We start from the raw sequence: 16,393 nt of genomic DNA on the forward strand, positions 1-16,393 counted from the left end.
AAATTATTTTTTTCTGCTGTGTTCCATGAAATAGATGATGCACCCTCTGCACTAAAACAGGGGCTCTATGAAACAATATGATTAATAAGGAACCAACATATCAGCGTTTTCATACATGATTTACGATGTATGCCCTTCTTTGACACAGAACCCACAAAACTGTTTACCACATTCCTGTGGGGCCAGGGGAGATTCTGAATATAACTAAACAAAAAGTCATATCTCATTTTACAAATTTAAGAAAACATAATATGGTTTATTAAAATGATATTCAACAGTATATCACATCGCATAGCTCAAAAGCATATATTTACAGTATAAGTCGCTGAAATATTCAGCATCTGATAATCAATTCCAAGCACACATGAGAGCACTGGACTTGCACTGGAATATGTATAACAGCTGAATAACACAGATGGACCATATTCAATTTGCTTCAGTTGCACAGAAGATCTAGTTAGATGGGATCCAGTCATTTTCACTTTTTTCACATCTGTTAGATTTGTCTAACATCATTACTTAAATATCACCAGATGGAGCAGTATGTTAAACTGGACTGATGGGGACATCTCTGGATAAGGAAATAATTACAATAGTCACATCAATTGAGGAAGAGCCCTTATTTACTGTGACATCACTACACACACCTGGCAGGGATCATAGAAAAGAACAAATATGAGGTGAGGTAAATATTAATACGGTCAGCGGTTACCAACAACTAAGGGTCTTAACGATTCACACTATTTCTATATAACCTGCTGGGCTTCAATGTAACACTGAATAGAGATCTAGTTTAGTTTCAAATAAAAGTTAGAAAAACAAAGAGAAAAAACGTATATCATACCATTCCTACGCGGCAACCATACAAATGGACCTAACCATATATTACTAGAAGGTTAAAGAGTCACCAGCCCTGGAGCCAGTCTGGGGATACATACACATTTGAAAGTGTACAATATGTGGAGAATCAATAAATGTTTTAGAAAACAGTATTGGTTCTCCTTGTGAACACACACTGTGTAGAGCCTCAATTTGTTCTGAAGGATTGTCATGCTGATGCAGATTAAGGGGAAGTAGTTAACAGGGTATAAATAGCTAGTGTTATAGCGTGTTGAGAGCAGGAATCCAGCCTTTTTAGTAGAACTGATGATTCCACAAAGGAGAGGTGCTTTAGGGGAGCCAAGATAAGGACCATATTAACGCAGCCTAATATCCTAAGCTAACAATTCTGCCTTCATTTTTAAGAAACTAATATACCGAAATAAAATCCAATGTGACATGGTGATCACCATTTTTAGTACCTAAGGTTACAGGAAAGTTAATAAGTTCTCTTCTCCCCTGATGCCATACATAGGCCTAAATCTCAATATTCAGAATGAAAAGTCTTTCAGCTCAATGGACAGGAAGCAGAAGTAGGTCACCTGCCACAGAGTTTCAGAGACTGTAACCCTTTTAATAAAACATTATCTTGGGAAAGGTCGTTTAGTATTGTAATTCACATGCTCTTTAAGTGGAAAATATTGTTTTCAGTTTAGGAGAATTAAGAACCACGCCGCATCTTGTAAACCATGATGACGCTGGGCAAGATTTTGTGCATAGCAAGCAGCTGCTGGGAGTGCAAATTTATCAGGGGGTTTTAAACTACTTTTTCTTCTCCCTGCACCCTGGGGCAATGCAATAAAAGGTTCACAGTTTGTGCTTATTCACATATGATAACTTAAAATGAAGGCTGGGAGGGCTCCCACCAGCAAGACAAGCACGGCCTCTCGCTGAGTGTGTTGCGCACTTTTTAAAGTTCTTTTTCTCCTCATTGGAATCTCTGGCAAACAAAGGAGCTGAAGCACAGGAAGAGAACACTATTTTTTCTGGGTTTCACAATTTCATCAAGTGGGGAAGTCCAGATTAAAAATTGGGGTCTCCCAGTTACACATGCAAGAGATCATCAAATCCAACTCATCAAGCATATAGACCGCCCCGACAGCTAGACCACGTGGGCAAAGAAAATGACCTACCAAGGTACTCCTCTTTGGTTTGTTCTAAATAAGCGAGCGCCAAAAGAGAAATGTACAATACTTTAACCTGAATTAAGGCCCAATCAGTTTCAGCCAAGAAGTGCAAGCTGAAGTCTTAGTCGCAACAACTTTTCAGACAAAAAAAACAAACAGTGTAAACACGCCATCTAAGGTGAGTGTGTATATATGGGGGAAAATAGCAGCAATACTGGAATAAGGAAAGGAAAAAAAAAAAGTAGTTCCAACATCATGCTTCATCAGTGTAAAGCCACCAAGATCGCAACGAAGGCTTAACTGCCAAATTTAGAGTTTGGCAGACAGAGTCTAATCTGTTGAGATAGTGGAAGACAATGCCTCTGCCCGCTGGCCCAGAGGACAACACAGATTCAATAAAGGCTCTTTCACAAGATATATATTTACGCCCAGATGCTCCTTAAGTGGTGGTGTTTCTCCTTGTCATATAAAAACAAAAAAATATTTGGGTTTCTCAAGTTGAGGGACTGTTACATTCCAAGCAAGCGTTTTGCTTCTTCACTTTGTGCCATGAGAGCTTCGCTGGCATACTTCTGTAAAAGTTCCATTTTCTTCCTCCTTATCAGAGCTTCTTCAATCTGTGGGAACAAAGAGTGAAAAGTGTTAAGGTGTCATCGCAAATCTCTACAGGTCTGTACACTTGAGGTGAAAGATTATGGACTGTTCAGGAATTTCCCAAATAATCTGTAGTATTCGAAAACACGGGTCAACAAGTACGGACTCAAAAAAACTTAGTGACCGCTGCCTGTAGATATTAGCATCATTATAAAAAATACTTATAACCCTCATCATCATATCAGATCTTGGAAGAATCATCCATAATCAAAAACAACAAAACACAACGATCAAACCAATACCAGTCACTTGCAACATTATACGAAATGGCAACAGCAAGGATAATACTTATGAACAGACAGCAGAGGCCACCAAGAGATTATAGAGCAGCAGCTTCCTTCTCTAAAGTTACTTTGTGTGCAAAATAAGGCTCGCCGTCTTTCACACATTGTTATCCCGGGAAACCTCTGGTGACCTCAACACTTCTGGATAAAACCCAACAACTCTTAACCCAATCTTAAGGTCTAATTGCGGGTTCGCTTTGCATAAGGGGAACATTGAGTCCATTCAATTTAATATTCATAATGTAATATTTATAACTTATCTGTCCGAACCCATTTCAGAGGGTCAAGGGACAAGCAGGAGTTAGTGGGCCCAACAGTGGTATTTTACGCCTTTTATTCTGATGACCTGAGGCCTGACCTACTATGGGTTGTGAACAACTGGACCACGTCACCCTTCAGCACTTGACTCTCAGTGGTAGCGAGGATGTAGCAGTCCAAGGCATCTAAGGGAGGAGGCAGGTGTAAGGCTGGCACAGGCTCACAACACAAAAGACAGCCATCAACTCCAACTGTAGTCAAATTCTAGGTTTTATGCAAAAAAGAGTATTTATTTACTAACACAAAGAAAAATACAACACACTGCAAACAATATACACAGCATTCTTTAAGGAAGGCCACTAGCATTGCATGGGTCAGCTTTCCAGTCTCACTTCTCCGCTGAGGTTTTTTCAATGTTCACGTGTGACAACATCCAAGCTTGGCCCTGCTAACACATCCAGGTCTCCAACGTTTCATGTGGGTTTTGCTGCAAAGATCTTTGAGTCTCTGCGCCGGAGTGCGTCAATCAGAGCAAGTTCCCCAGGGCTGGCAGCCCAATTGTCAATCTTATCCACTCTCTCGGAGTAGTGGTTCAGAATCACCGGCCACACCTCTGCAGTTCAGCTGTGCCCACACAGCAGGAAGCTGCGGTTGCGGCAGCCACTGTCCTCGATGCTGCTACGATGTGTTACGTTTTCCCTGGGATTTGGGGCCATGTCTTCAATGCTCCCAGACGTTGTAGTTGAAGTTGTTGCTCTAACTCTCCATGGGTCAAAGCCCGTGGTGTCTTCTCAACTGCACTTGGATATAGGGTGATGACCTTCTTCCTCCTTCATTGCCCCTTCCTTCTGAGACGCAAGTAAGGTGACAGCAGCACACACAAGGAGATGGCCCTCTCTCTTCACCTTGGCCCCCACCTGGCATAAACAGGTCACAGGTGGCACAAATATAGTAGCTACCCTATTTGGGTCACAGAGCTGTATTGGGTGACAGCCCACATTCTCTCACAGCGCAGTGCCAAGAGTGGTAATCTTTATTCTTCACCTTGACCCCCACCTGGCAACGGGGCGCAGACTTTGTCACAGGTGCCAGCAGCCTAATTGGTGAGGCACTCTCAATAGAGAAGAATTTTATATTCTGTTCACGGGAACCATGCAACGAGATCCCCACTGGACCTCGCTCCCTCCAAGTGATCTCCTTCCCCTTACAGGGCCCACTGGTCTTAGATCAGGCAGAAGCTGTTGGTCAAGGCAAGTGTTCTTGAATCCTCATGGGTGATATCCCCTCACCCAGCCTGGGAGACTGGCAGATCCATGGTACCCAGGCAGGCAGAACCCAAGCTCAGCTTCTCCACACTGATGTAAAGCTTCAGTTTGACAATTTAAGAGTCTCAAGCTACCCTCTTTATAATCCATTTCAGAAACACTTGCAAATTGACATCTCTGTCTTTGAAGTTCATGTTCTGGGGTTTGCCCACTTTGAAGTGACCAATCCTTTGTTGTGCTCTTCCTCAAGAGAGCAGTCTATCACAGCAGGACAGTCTGCAATACCCTCAAACACAGGCCAAGAGAGTGACTATAGGTTCGCACCTGGATGTCAGCCTCAGTGATATGTGCATCAAAATGTTACCAAAGGGCCCTCCTCTTAGTGATTCTCTTATCAGCTCCTTGTCTACCTCATGTGTGTCGAGGCCCCTTTGACCAATGACCTCTCAGAATCAAAGAGCCCTTATTAATGTGCCTCGAAGAGCTTGGCTTCTTCTTTCTTCGATGTGTGTTCCTCCTAGCTCACAGGAATGCAGCAATCCACAAATCTGGATGAAATCTCTACCTCTACCTGTTCCTTCAGCAAGCCCTGGGTCTCCCAAAATGTAACCAAGTGTCTTCCGTGTTTTGGATCTATTGCAAGCACACCAGCACTTCTCTGCACACATATGCACGCAGGCAACCTCCAATATACTGAACCCTCGCACGGGCATCAGCACTTCTCAGCGAGCTCATACAATACTATGTGCTATCTCCTACATGCGGTACCAGCTCGCACGCCTAAATGTATCCCGGCATGTACATGTAACAACCATGTGCTTTTCTCTGATGCTATGTACCTTTTCAGAAGCACACATGTATCCCAACTCATACATGTATGCTATTTCCTGATGCACTGTACCTTTTGAAAGGCACACATGTATCTCAGCAGGTACACACAACTATGTACACTATTTTCTGATGCACTGTACCTTCTTAAAAGGCACATACACACCCCAGCGCTGCAGACAGTCCAATGCAGGACAAGGGTGAGTTAGTCACACAGCAGCAGAATTTTAATAGAGTGGACAAGGAGGCGCCACTCCAGTGATACATGAAAAGAACTGTTCACTCTACTGATCACTAAAAACTTAAAACACAGTATGTTGTCTCCACAGCGCTCGTGCAACTTAACTCGCGGAAAAAACAGTAGCCTTCCACCAGCGCTTTGGGAACCCCTGCTGGAGCAGAGTTTTCTGTTGAAAATCTATTGGGTTTTTTAAGCTCTGGTTTGTCTACTGTCGAAAGAAATTAAAATTATTAATTTATAATTACTAATTATTTGTTTTGTGTAAATGTTCTAATTAACCAATACGAACTAACAAGAGAAAACTACACGTGGGGATGCATTTGTGTTGTTTACTAATAATGTGCATGTTTTATTAATAAATGTTGCTGAGTGCTGTTTATTTTAAAGCACAAAAACGCTTTTTAAATGTCGTGTACTAATGCTTTTCTTGTGTTGCAAAGGCTAGATAATTACATATACATAAAGGTATTAGTGGGGTTAACACTGTTTAATCACTATGCTGTGGTAACGTTGTTTTTGTCTCTTTTAATTAAGATGGTACGTTTTGGCCTAGTGAAAAATGGCTACCGTTTAAAGCCTACATTCGAGTGCTGAGATTTTGATGAGAAGGCCTTGCTGAACATGGTCGAGAGTCATCTGACCACAGTCTTCGCCTGGTTAAAAAGTTTTCCGTGAGGACAGCAGCTCTGGGCGGACATCCAAATGTCCTTGGAAGACAAAGGAGCCACAATGAAATTGTGATCACCATGCTGGTTCCGAGGAAATATGAACATGAAAAAGAAACATTTTCAAGATTTAGTTCCGTCTTCCGTCTTTTTATTTTTGTGATTTTTCTGAGCGGAGATTTTCCAAATGTAGCGATGCTACATCCTTTCCTGCTCGCTTTGCTCAGCGGTTCAGCGGATATCTAAAACATTTTATGTTGCGTTCTTTTGTTAAATCTATTATAAATATACTAGACTAGAGAGGGTCTGTGGTCATTGCATTTTGGATTCCTGAGGCCACTTCTTTCCGAACTTGCATTGGTGAGGATCGATGCTGTGAGGACGGTGACCTAAGAGACTTCTATCGAGAGACCTGTCCTGACCCATTTATGACATTTAGCTAGAATAGGTAACTATGAGAATAATGATTTTATTTTGATTGCCTTTCCATTTGAACTAATTTTAGATAAAGAATCATAATTTAAAATACAGTGTTGGTTATTATTTCTTGTCAATTATTGAGTACTCTATTTTGATTATTGTTGATTATTATTGGTTAAATCATGACTCAAGACAGTGTCAATTAGGTCTTATCGACCATAGTGTGGATGTAGGGTGATTAGAAGGTTTTCTTTCCACAGGTTCAGTGCTGATAGAGTAATCTGAGTGTATGTTAGTGAAATGGGCCCAAGCGTATGATGAGTGTATGTGCGTGTATCTGTGAATTTACTCTGTCCGTGGAAGTAGGGAGAATTTGTACACCCCAATCTGCACCAATTTCCTGGTACCAGAATTTGATGGTTATTGATGATTGTCTTGATCTGATTAGATTGCTTGTACATTGGCTTTTGATTTATTGATTATTGATTGATGTTGGTATATGTACTAATACTATATGTTGGAGTTGTTGTGTTGAGTTTTATGTAGTGCTTCTGGAATTTGGGAGCTGGTAGCAGTTCCGTAGTAGGGCAGAGGGAAGTATATGCTGCTCTCGGGAAAGACGGGATTGTTGGTCCTGTACGTAGGCAGGAAAAACGTGTGACAATTGAAGTTGCGAGTCACATTGTCTGTGTTCGGAATTAGTGACATCATTGTGTGTTACTATTAGAAATATTTCTGGTATAAAAGGAGTGTGTATGGTAGCGAAGGTTATCTGTAAAACTCTGGTCTTAAGTCCCAGGGATCCGTAAGGTTCACCGTTAAAGCTTATCGCGGGAGGAGTAATAGGTATTCTCTGAGCTTGTCTGAAGGACTGGGCAGAAGAAAACACTGCTTGGTTAACGTATGTTATAATTCTGTAGTGGGGCAGATTGTTCGCTGTTCTCGGGAAAAGCAGGATTCTGTGTGTATGTACTACATTTTCTTGTATGAATGTGCGTGAATGCTCATACATTTAGTTGATTGTAAAACTCTTTGGAGCAGTCCTAGAGGAAACAGTTAATGAATGCATGTTAGAAGGGTAGAGTAGAGGGATGTGCCACTGTGTCAACGGCATTCTTGTGAAATAGATTTTCTTTACTATTCTTTGGTTAGCGAAGCAGACAATGGAGATGTTTATATGTTGTAACTAATAGATTTTGTAGAATCTGACACGAAGTCTACTGAGAAGTTTTGTAAAGGAGGGGTAGACGACTGACAGGAGCAGGAGAAACTGCAGCGACTGCGGACGTCAAACAGACCGCGCTCTGATTGTATATTAGATCAGAACAGAGCTCGCGCTGAGATTGGTGCGTTGGTGTGAGCCGCGCAAGGATTGGAAAGAATACAGGGTGACGTAGACGCTCCAGGATTGGTGCGTTAGTGTGAGTCGCGCTGTTATTGGATAAAACATCGTACTATTCAGTTGTATTACGGAAGGGATTAGAAAGTTTGGTAAAAGCTAAAATGTATTACCAAGAAGAGAAAAAGAAAAAATCTTTATTCAGAAAGATTAAAAATTGGTTCGACAAGGATAAAGATGTTAAAACAAGAGAAGGTGAATTGTTACCTCCATCGAAAACGCCTGCATCCTTTATGGCTGCGAGATATGGGTATCATACCTGTATATGGTTGGAGAATTGGGTTAGGTATACTAAAGAAGATGGTGTTCTAGCATTCCCAGAACATGGTTCATTTAATCTGGCCGTGTTGAAAAATTTGCGGGAAAAGATGTTGTGTCTTGACCCAAGACCAAGGCCGACACAGTTTGAGGCTTTAGTGGAATGGGAAGAGGAAGTACATGAGCGAGAAAAACAGAGGTCTGGGGGAAATTACAGATACATGTTTGGGAGGAGACATGATCGTGAAACTCATCATGATCGAATGAAGAGATGGCGAGATGCTAGTATGTCAGAGGGATTATACCCTATGAGAACAGTTGAAGAGAAGGGTACAGAAAGGGTTCCTGAGGCAGAAGTGAGAAGAAATGGAGTTAATGAGTATGAGGATGAAGTCTTGAATGACATGATTTACAAAAGACCACCTCCATATAGACCAGAACCAGAAGAGAGCACACCAGTTGTTTCTCCGATAAGAGATACATTGCGTATCATTGAGACAGAAAATGTGACACCTGAGTTAAGAAGTGGTAATCCTTTCAGGGAAAGAGAGAATAGAAGCGGTGGCGAGAATACGAGAGAATTAGCCAGAACTACATCGGAGTTGACTGAAAAGATTAGAGAGCTGACAAAGAATCTAGAAGCTGTTACGGTGCCTGTAACCATAGGTCCAGTTATGCCTGTTTTTGATAAGCAGAGGACGGGTGAAAATAGTTTGGTGATTCCATATGTTGGGAATAGATTGACAAGTTTGGCTGGTCCTTCAGGAGATTCAGGAAAAAGGACAGAAAATGATGATTTGAGACAATCCAGACATGAGACATGTAGTGAAGGATTAGAGATACAGTCTAATTCAAGATTGGATGCTAGTGAAGCTAGTTGTTCAGGGATGCCGATTTTAGAACCGCAGAAGAAAGTGGTTCCAGTGAGAAAATCTACTGAAATAACAGCTGAAGATTTGAATGAATGGATGAAAGTTCTTCAAAAGAGGGATAAAGATTCACAGGCAATTGATGTGGCTAGGTTACGTGTAGAATTAGAAGAGCTTGTTGCAGGGACAGTTCCTACAGAAATTCTGAAAAATCATCATGATGGTGAATTGTTATTTATGTGTAAAAATATCACCTGGAGAGCTAAAAATACATATGACAGATTAAGAGCAATAGCGAATGAGCACGGAGTTGACATTGATAAAGTGAAAGCTTTGCAGAAGTCTTACAGGATGGATTTCACAGACAAAGACATTGAAAATCTGAATGGTGCTGGTAGAACAGGACAGATTAAAGAGATGATCGCTTTATTGCGAAAATGGGGTGATGTTGAGAAGTGGAAGGATAGGTGGTACAAGAAAAGAGAAGAATCAGGAGATAGGACTTATTCAGCATTTCCTGTGAGAGAAAAAGAGAAAACAGTGGATGCTTATCCTATGAGAGAAATACCTGGAGGAGGATATGTACATGTTCCATGGACCAGACAGGATATTTTATCATTTACGAATGATTTCCCTCGACTGAGAGAAAAGCCCGTCGAGTGGTATAGGCAGGTAGACAGGTTTGTGAAATTGTCAAAAGTGCTGTGGATTGACCTGAATAGTCTGTTTGATATAATTGTTCCAGCAGACTTGTGGGCTGAGTGTAAAATAGTTGTAAGTTGGCCTACTGAGGAATATCCAAGAGATCAGAGAACAGGAGCACCAGATCCAGAGGTAATGAGAAAGTATGACCAGGTGATCGTATATCTGAAAAATAAAGTACCTCCAAAAGAGACAGACTGGGTTAAAATAGATCGAACACATCAGGAAGCAAAATAATCGGTTCATGCTTTTTATGAGAGGCTGATACTGGCTTTTAAACAATTCAGTGGCGATGAACACCTGGGTGACAAGGATTTGAGTCATTTTGTATACAGATTTGTATATGGCCTGAGACCTGAGATTAGTGAGAGAATTCGTGAGCATACAGTGGACTGGCAGAGTAAGAAAATAGATGAGATTTTGAGACATGCAAAATACTTCAGTGATGAAATTGAAGCAAAACAGAGAAAGCTGAAAGAGAAAGCAATGTGGGCACAAGTGAAAGTTGCGGAAAGACAGGAAGCACAGTTGGTGGAACAGGCGAATAATGCAGGAAATAATCCAGGGAATAGGCCCAGATATGCAGGGAAAGGAAAGGGGAATCTTGAGGAAGCCAAAAAGAAGTTCCCGTGTCACAACTGTGGCCAACTGGGACATTGGAGATCTGAATGTACCAATCCACCATTAGCGAATAATGAGAGTAAACCCTTAAATCAACAGGTGCAGAACGAAGGGAATAATCGACAGCAGCAACAACCTTCTGTTGTGAAACAGCAGAGTCAAGAGCCAAAACCGCCCTTGCCGCAGAATAGAGGATTACAAAAGTACAATCAGGATTCGGGATTCTACAATGATGAGCAGGTAAACAAACCAAGGCGTTCTAACCAGGTACAGCAGTACTTGTTAAAGAATGAAGGGAGTGAGTCTGAAGGTGATTATTGACGGTGCCGAAGAGAGGAGGAAGAGTGCATACTTGGTGCAACTCTAGAAATAGACCAGGCAGGACCATTTGTGGATGGGAAAATAAATGAAGAAGGTGTTACTTTTTTAGTAGACACAGGTGCGACAAGATCAACTGTCAGGTCAACAGATATTAGAAATCTTCCTCTCTCGGATGAAGCAATCCAAGTAGTTGGTGTAGCCAATACACAAATCAAGACACGTCTTACTGAACCAGTAAGAGTACAAATAGGGAAATTTTCAGACATGCACAGATTTATTGTCTGTGACACTAGTCCAGTGAACTTGTTAGGCAGGGATCTGCTTTGTAAAATGAACTGTACAATTTTTTGTACACCGGATGGAATAGCTTTTGAAACACCAGATGAGGATGTTTTGTACCGAGTGACTCTAGAAAATAGAGAGAGTGAGTTAATTGGTGCATATGCTGTGTTTGATCCGGAGGATTTGCCTCAAGAGCTGAGAGACACAGTGAAAAGGACAGTTTGGGATTTTACTGGAGAGGATGTGGGATTGATGAATAATGTAGATCCTGTGAAAATTTCAGTGAAAGAGGGAATTACTTATCCTAACATTCCTCAGTACAAAATGACACCAGAAATAATTGAGGGAATAACTCCTATTATTGAGAAAATGATTCAGCAAGGAGTTTTAAGAGAACTATTGAGTAGCCCGTGTAACTCACCGATAATGGGGCTAAAGAAACCTAATGGGAAGTTCAGGATTGTACAGGATTTGAGAAAAGTTAATCAAATTGTGGTGGCATGTTGTCCTATTGTGCCAAATCCGTCAGTGATTTTGTATCAGATTCCACATGATGCTGAGTGGTACACAGTGATTGATTTGTGTCATGCTTTCTTTTCAATTCCATTGCATCATGACAGCCAGCCGATTTTTGGTCTTATGTGGCACTGTCTGAAGGAGGAGAAGAAGAAGAAACAGTGAATCGAGACAAACCGGAGGGGATCTTGAGAAAAGTGGTTGAGGAAAAGGAAAAATCTGTTGGAATCTTAAAAGTTATCCTGACTGACATTGGAGAAGAGTCGGATGCACAGGATGTTGTTGATGATCTGATACAATTTGATGTTGCTGAAGAAGAAGGAGTGAAAAGTGATGAATATCCAAATTGAGTGAACTGAAGAAATCACTTGGAGAAAAGTGAAAAGGAGAAAGTCTGAAATTCAGCTGTCTGAAGTAATCCAGAAATAAAGAGTAATACAGTAGTGGAGTAGTAGAGGCTAGGTCAAAAGACACGGTCAAAGTAGTAAAATGGCTAACATAGAGAATAATCAAAGTAGATGTGCCTTCTTGAAAAGATGGTGTAGAATGTGCTGTTGCTGTACTGGATTATTGATGCTACTATGGGGTGTTTTAGCTTTATTAGTTACATTTAGAGTTACAATAGGTACATTTGAAATACATACTGAGAATGAGACTAATGTAGAGAAAAGTTCACAAAAAGTAGTTCCAACTAGAATTAGTAATACTTACATGCATAAAGATAGGTCAATTAATGATTTTTCTAGCAATGTTTTTTCGAAATTGTTGTATGAATATGTGAAGACAATGGAAGTGAGGGATTGCTACGTTTGTATGCAATTACCTGCATCCGTTTCAGAGGGTGTTACTTATCACCATTTACCAGCTACGTATGGAATTTCTTGTAGTGTGTTGAGTAGTGTTTTTTATTTGCTAGGGAAAATAGATTATGAGATGTCTAACAAAGATAGTATTTTTGGGCAATTGCCTATGAACAAAAAGCTGAATCCAGCTTAAGAAGCTAACATTTTTGGTGAGATTTTTATTGAAAAAGAAGAATTAACATTAGATTATATTTTTAAGAATAATTTAACTTGCAGTTTGAAAGAAGAGGAGAAAGCTTTCCTAAACATGGTGGAGGAAAGGAGATTGAGCATGCATGAAAAGGCAGGGAAATACAAAGTGAGTGAGACAATTTGGGACATTGAGATGGGAAAAGAATTGAGAAATGGAGCTAGTCCAACTTTAGCTTTAGATGCACCACAGAAGGGTAAGCTGTGCATTACAAGAAGGAAATCCCAATATGATACATACTTTGTTGGGACTAGTGAGTGTCATGATACATACTTCATTGCGACAGGATGGGGTTTTAGAGGAGGAGAGGATCCAGTTTTCCCAGGAGTGTATTATGTTTGTGGGAACAAGGCTTATTACAAGTTGCCTGACCATTGGTATGGCACGTGTTATGTGGGCCTGGTCTTTCCAAAGATTTTTCATATAGATAGAATAGAAGATGTAGAACATATTAATTTACTAACACGTTTTAAGAGAGAAACTTGGTCAGAAATAGTGGGTGACATTTTTGGAGCTTTAATTCCAGCAGTGGGAATTTCTTTGAATGCATATGGAATTCGGAAACTGTCAACAGTGGTGGATCGCTTATCGACAAATACCGCTGGAGGGTTTGTTTTGGTGAATACGGAATTGATTGCCGTACGTGCCATGTCTATGCAAAATCGACTTGCCCTTGATATTCTATTAGCTAAGGAGGGTGGGGTCTGTGGAATATTGAAAGTTCAACATTGTTGCACTTACATTCCAGACGAAAGCAAAGACCTGAAGGTCTATATCAAAAATATTACTGATTTGCATGAAGAATTAGTACCACTGGAAGCTGAGAGTATTTGGACTAAAATAGCTAATAAAATAGTTGCTGTTAAGAGTTTTATTGCAAAAATAGGTAGTACTATTATAGGTAAGATATTGTTTCCTTTGACTTGTATAATTGTTGCTTTATTGATACTAAGATTGGTGTGTTTGTGTTGTAAAAACAGGGGAGGGAAAAAGAAATTAATTAAAAGAAATATTGAAAGGAGAAATAAAAGAAAAAGAGATCCACAAGAAATAGAATTAGAAGAATTGAGGGAGAGTGTTTATTTGGAGACAAAGAGGGATGATGAAAGGGAGTCTGGTGTCTAGTGTTGTGAAAAAGAAAAAGACATTTCCAGTTTCTCCTAAAAATTGGGATTAAATTTTACTAATTTTTTTTTTTTGGGTTGTTTATTTGGTGATAATATCACCAAAGGGGGGATTGCTGGAGCAGAGTTTTCTGTTGAAAATCTATTGGGTTTTTGAAGCTCTGGTTTGTCTATTGTCGAAAGAAATTAAAATTATTAATTTATAATTACTAATTATTTGTTTTGTGTAAATGTTCTAATTAACCAATACGAACTAACAAGAGAAAACTACACGTGGGGATGCATTTGTGTTGTTTACTAATAATGTGCATGTTTTATTAATAAATGTTGCTGAGTGCTGTTTATTTTAAAGCACAAAAACGCTTTTTAAATGTCGTGTACTAATGCTTTTCTTGTGTTGCAAAGGCTAGATAATTACATACACATAAGGGTATTAGTGGGGTTAACACTGTTTAATCACTATGCTGTGGTAACGTTGTTTTTGTCTCTTTTAATTAAGATGGTACGTTTTGGCCTAGTGAAAAATGGCTACCGTTTAAAGCCTACATTCGAGTGCTGAGATTTTGATGAGAAGGCCTTGCTGAACATGGTCGAGAGTCATCTGACCACAGTCTTCGCCTGGTTAAAAAGTTTTCCGTGAGGACAGCAGCTCTGGGCGGACATCCAAATGTCCTTGGAAGACAAAGGAGCCACAATGAAATTGTGATCACCATGCTGGTTCCGAAGAAATATGAACATGAAAAAGAAACATTTTCAAGATTTAGTTCCGTCTTCCGTCTTTTTATTTTTGTGATTTTTCTGAGCGGAGATTTTCCAAATGTAGCGATGCTACATCCTTTCCTGCTCGCTTTGCTCAGCGGTTCAGCGGATATCTAAAACATTTTATGTTGCCTTCTTTTGTTAAATTTATTATAAATATACTAGACTAGAGAGGGTCTGTGGTCATTGCATTTTGGATTCCTGAGGCCACTTCTTTCCGAACTTGCATTGGTGAGGATCGATGCTGTGAGGACGGTGACCTAAGAGACTTCTATCGAGAGACCTGTCCTGACCCATTTATGACATTTAGCTAGAATAGGTAACTATGAGAATAATGATTTTATTTTGATTGCCTTTCCATTTGAACTAATTTTAGATAAAGAATCATAATTTTAAATACAGTGTTGGTTATTATTTCTTGTCAATTATTGAGTACTCTATTTTGATTATTGTTGATTATTATTGGTTAAATCATGACTCAAGACAGTGTCAATTAGGTCTTATCGACCATAGTGTGGATGTAGGGTGATTAGAAGGTTTTCTTTCCACAGGTTCAGTGCTGATAGAGTAATCTGAGTGTATGTTAGTGAAATGGGCCCAAGCGTATGATGAGTGTATGTGCGTGTATCTGTGAATTTACTCTGTCCGTGGAAGTAGGGAGAATTTGTACACCCCAATCTGCACCACCCCTCCCAGTGCTACAGGACCACAGTCCATGAGACAGGCCTAGGATGTAGCGCACATGCATGAATCTTGTTCGCTCATGACCAAAATTCGTTAACAAGGATCCACATACCCCTGCAACTGGGGCACTCAGGCAGGGATATATGTCTATTACCGTGAGAGGGACTTTTCAGTCCCACCAGTACCAAATATGCTGTCTTGATTCCTCTTTAAACTACTGCAAATAAAAGGTAGTATTAACAGTTTCATTTGGAAGAGGAACACAGAGTCAGAGTGGCCATGTATAACGAAGTGTAAATTGGCAGAGTTTGAACTTGTGCATGCACATGGGATACGAGAGGTTACTATTCAGAGGCCGACACCCAGTTGAAGAGGATAATGTACAAAACCATCTGCCTGAGTTAAAAAAAAAAAAAAAAAAACACTTCAGCTGTCTCAAACCTTCCTTATTTGTTTAGAACAAGCCCTTTGTAGTTATCAGCAGGCCCGTTCTAGTTGGTGCCTGAATCTTTCTCTTAATACTTCACAGAAATGCCTCTTCCATAAATAGTGTTACAACATGTTCTTAATATTCAGAGTGATAATACCCCCAACTACAAGGATATCCAATCCACTGGCTTGTCACAGGGTTAAAATAGCTGGCATTGCTGTTTGTTGAAACCGTACATTTGGCCAATTTAATTGAACTGATGATTCTACAAGGTAGAAGTGCTTTAGGGGAGCACAAAACAGAGACTTGACAAAATAGGCCTAACATTCTAAGCCAGAAGTCTCCACCTCCCTCAGGTTCAATCTCCTACTGTCCTGCAATCCCTTCCACTAATTAAAAAAAATATGTCCTGCCAACTATCTCTCACTTACCCCCCTCATCAGCAACCATACCCTATCCTTAGCCCAAATAGTAAAAAAGAAAAATGTAAATAGAAGCCACCCTGCCTCCATCCTGTCCAAATATGAACATGTGCTACATAGGCGGTGACAGCGTCTGTGTAGTAATGGCCTGACCTGACATTGAAAAGCTGTATTTTTGTCTTAACTGGCATATTGCAATGGATCTGCATAAAATGTTCCAAAAAAGGGCATCCAATTTGGGGCCAGCATGGCAAGTTTCATGCAGCTCACTTAAGCGGGTGGCGAAACAAAGAGGATGGGAGATGTCAATAAAGAGGCATTTCCCTTTAACT

General features: G+C 40.3%; 1 protein-coding gene across 1 annotated transcript in view; it reads right to left on the reverse strand.

Moving 5' to 3' along the window:
• Window positions 1-235: 235 nt before the first annotated feature.
• Window positions 236-16,393, reverse strand: part of ISY1 (ISY1 spliceosome associated protein) — a 301,684-nt gene continuing 285,526 nt past the window's right edge. The window contains exon 11 of the mRNA XM_085624847.1: window positions 236-2,623. Within this exon, the coding sequence (XP_085480973.1) occupies window positions 2,516-2,623 (108 nt within the window). The 3' untranslated portion in view covers window positions 236-2,515. The remainder of the gene's footprint in view (window positions 2,624-16,393) is intronic.

The sequence above is a fragment of the Triturus cristatus genome, chromosome 9 (assembly GCF_964204655.1).
Source record: "Triturus cristatus chromosome 9, aTriCri1.1, whole genome shotgun sequence".
NCBI classification, from domain to species: domain Eukaryota; kingdom Metazoa; phylum Chordata; class Amphibia; order Caudata; family Salamandridae; genus Triturus; species Triturus cristatus.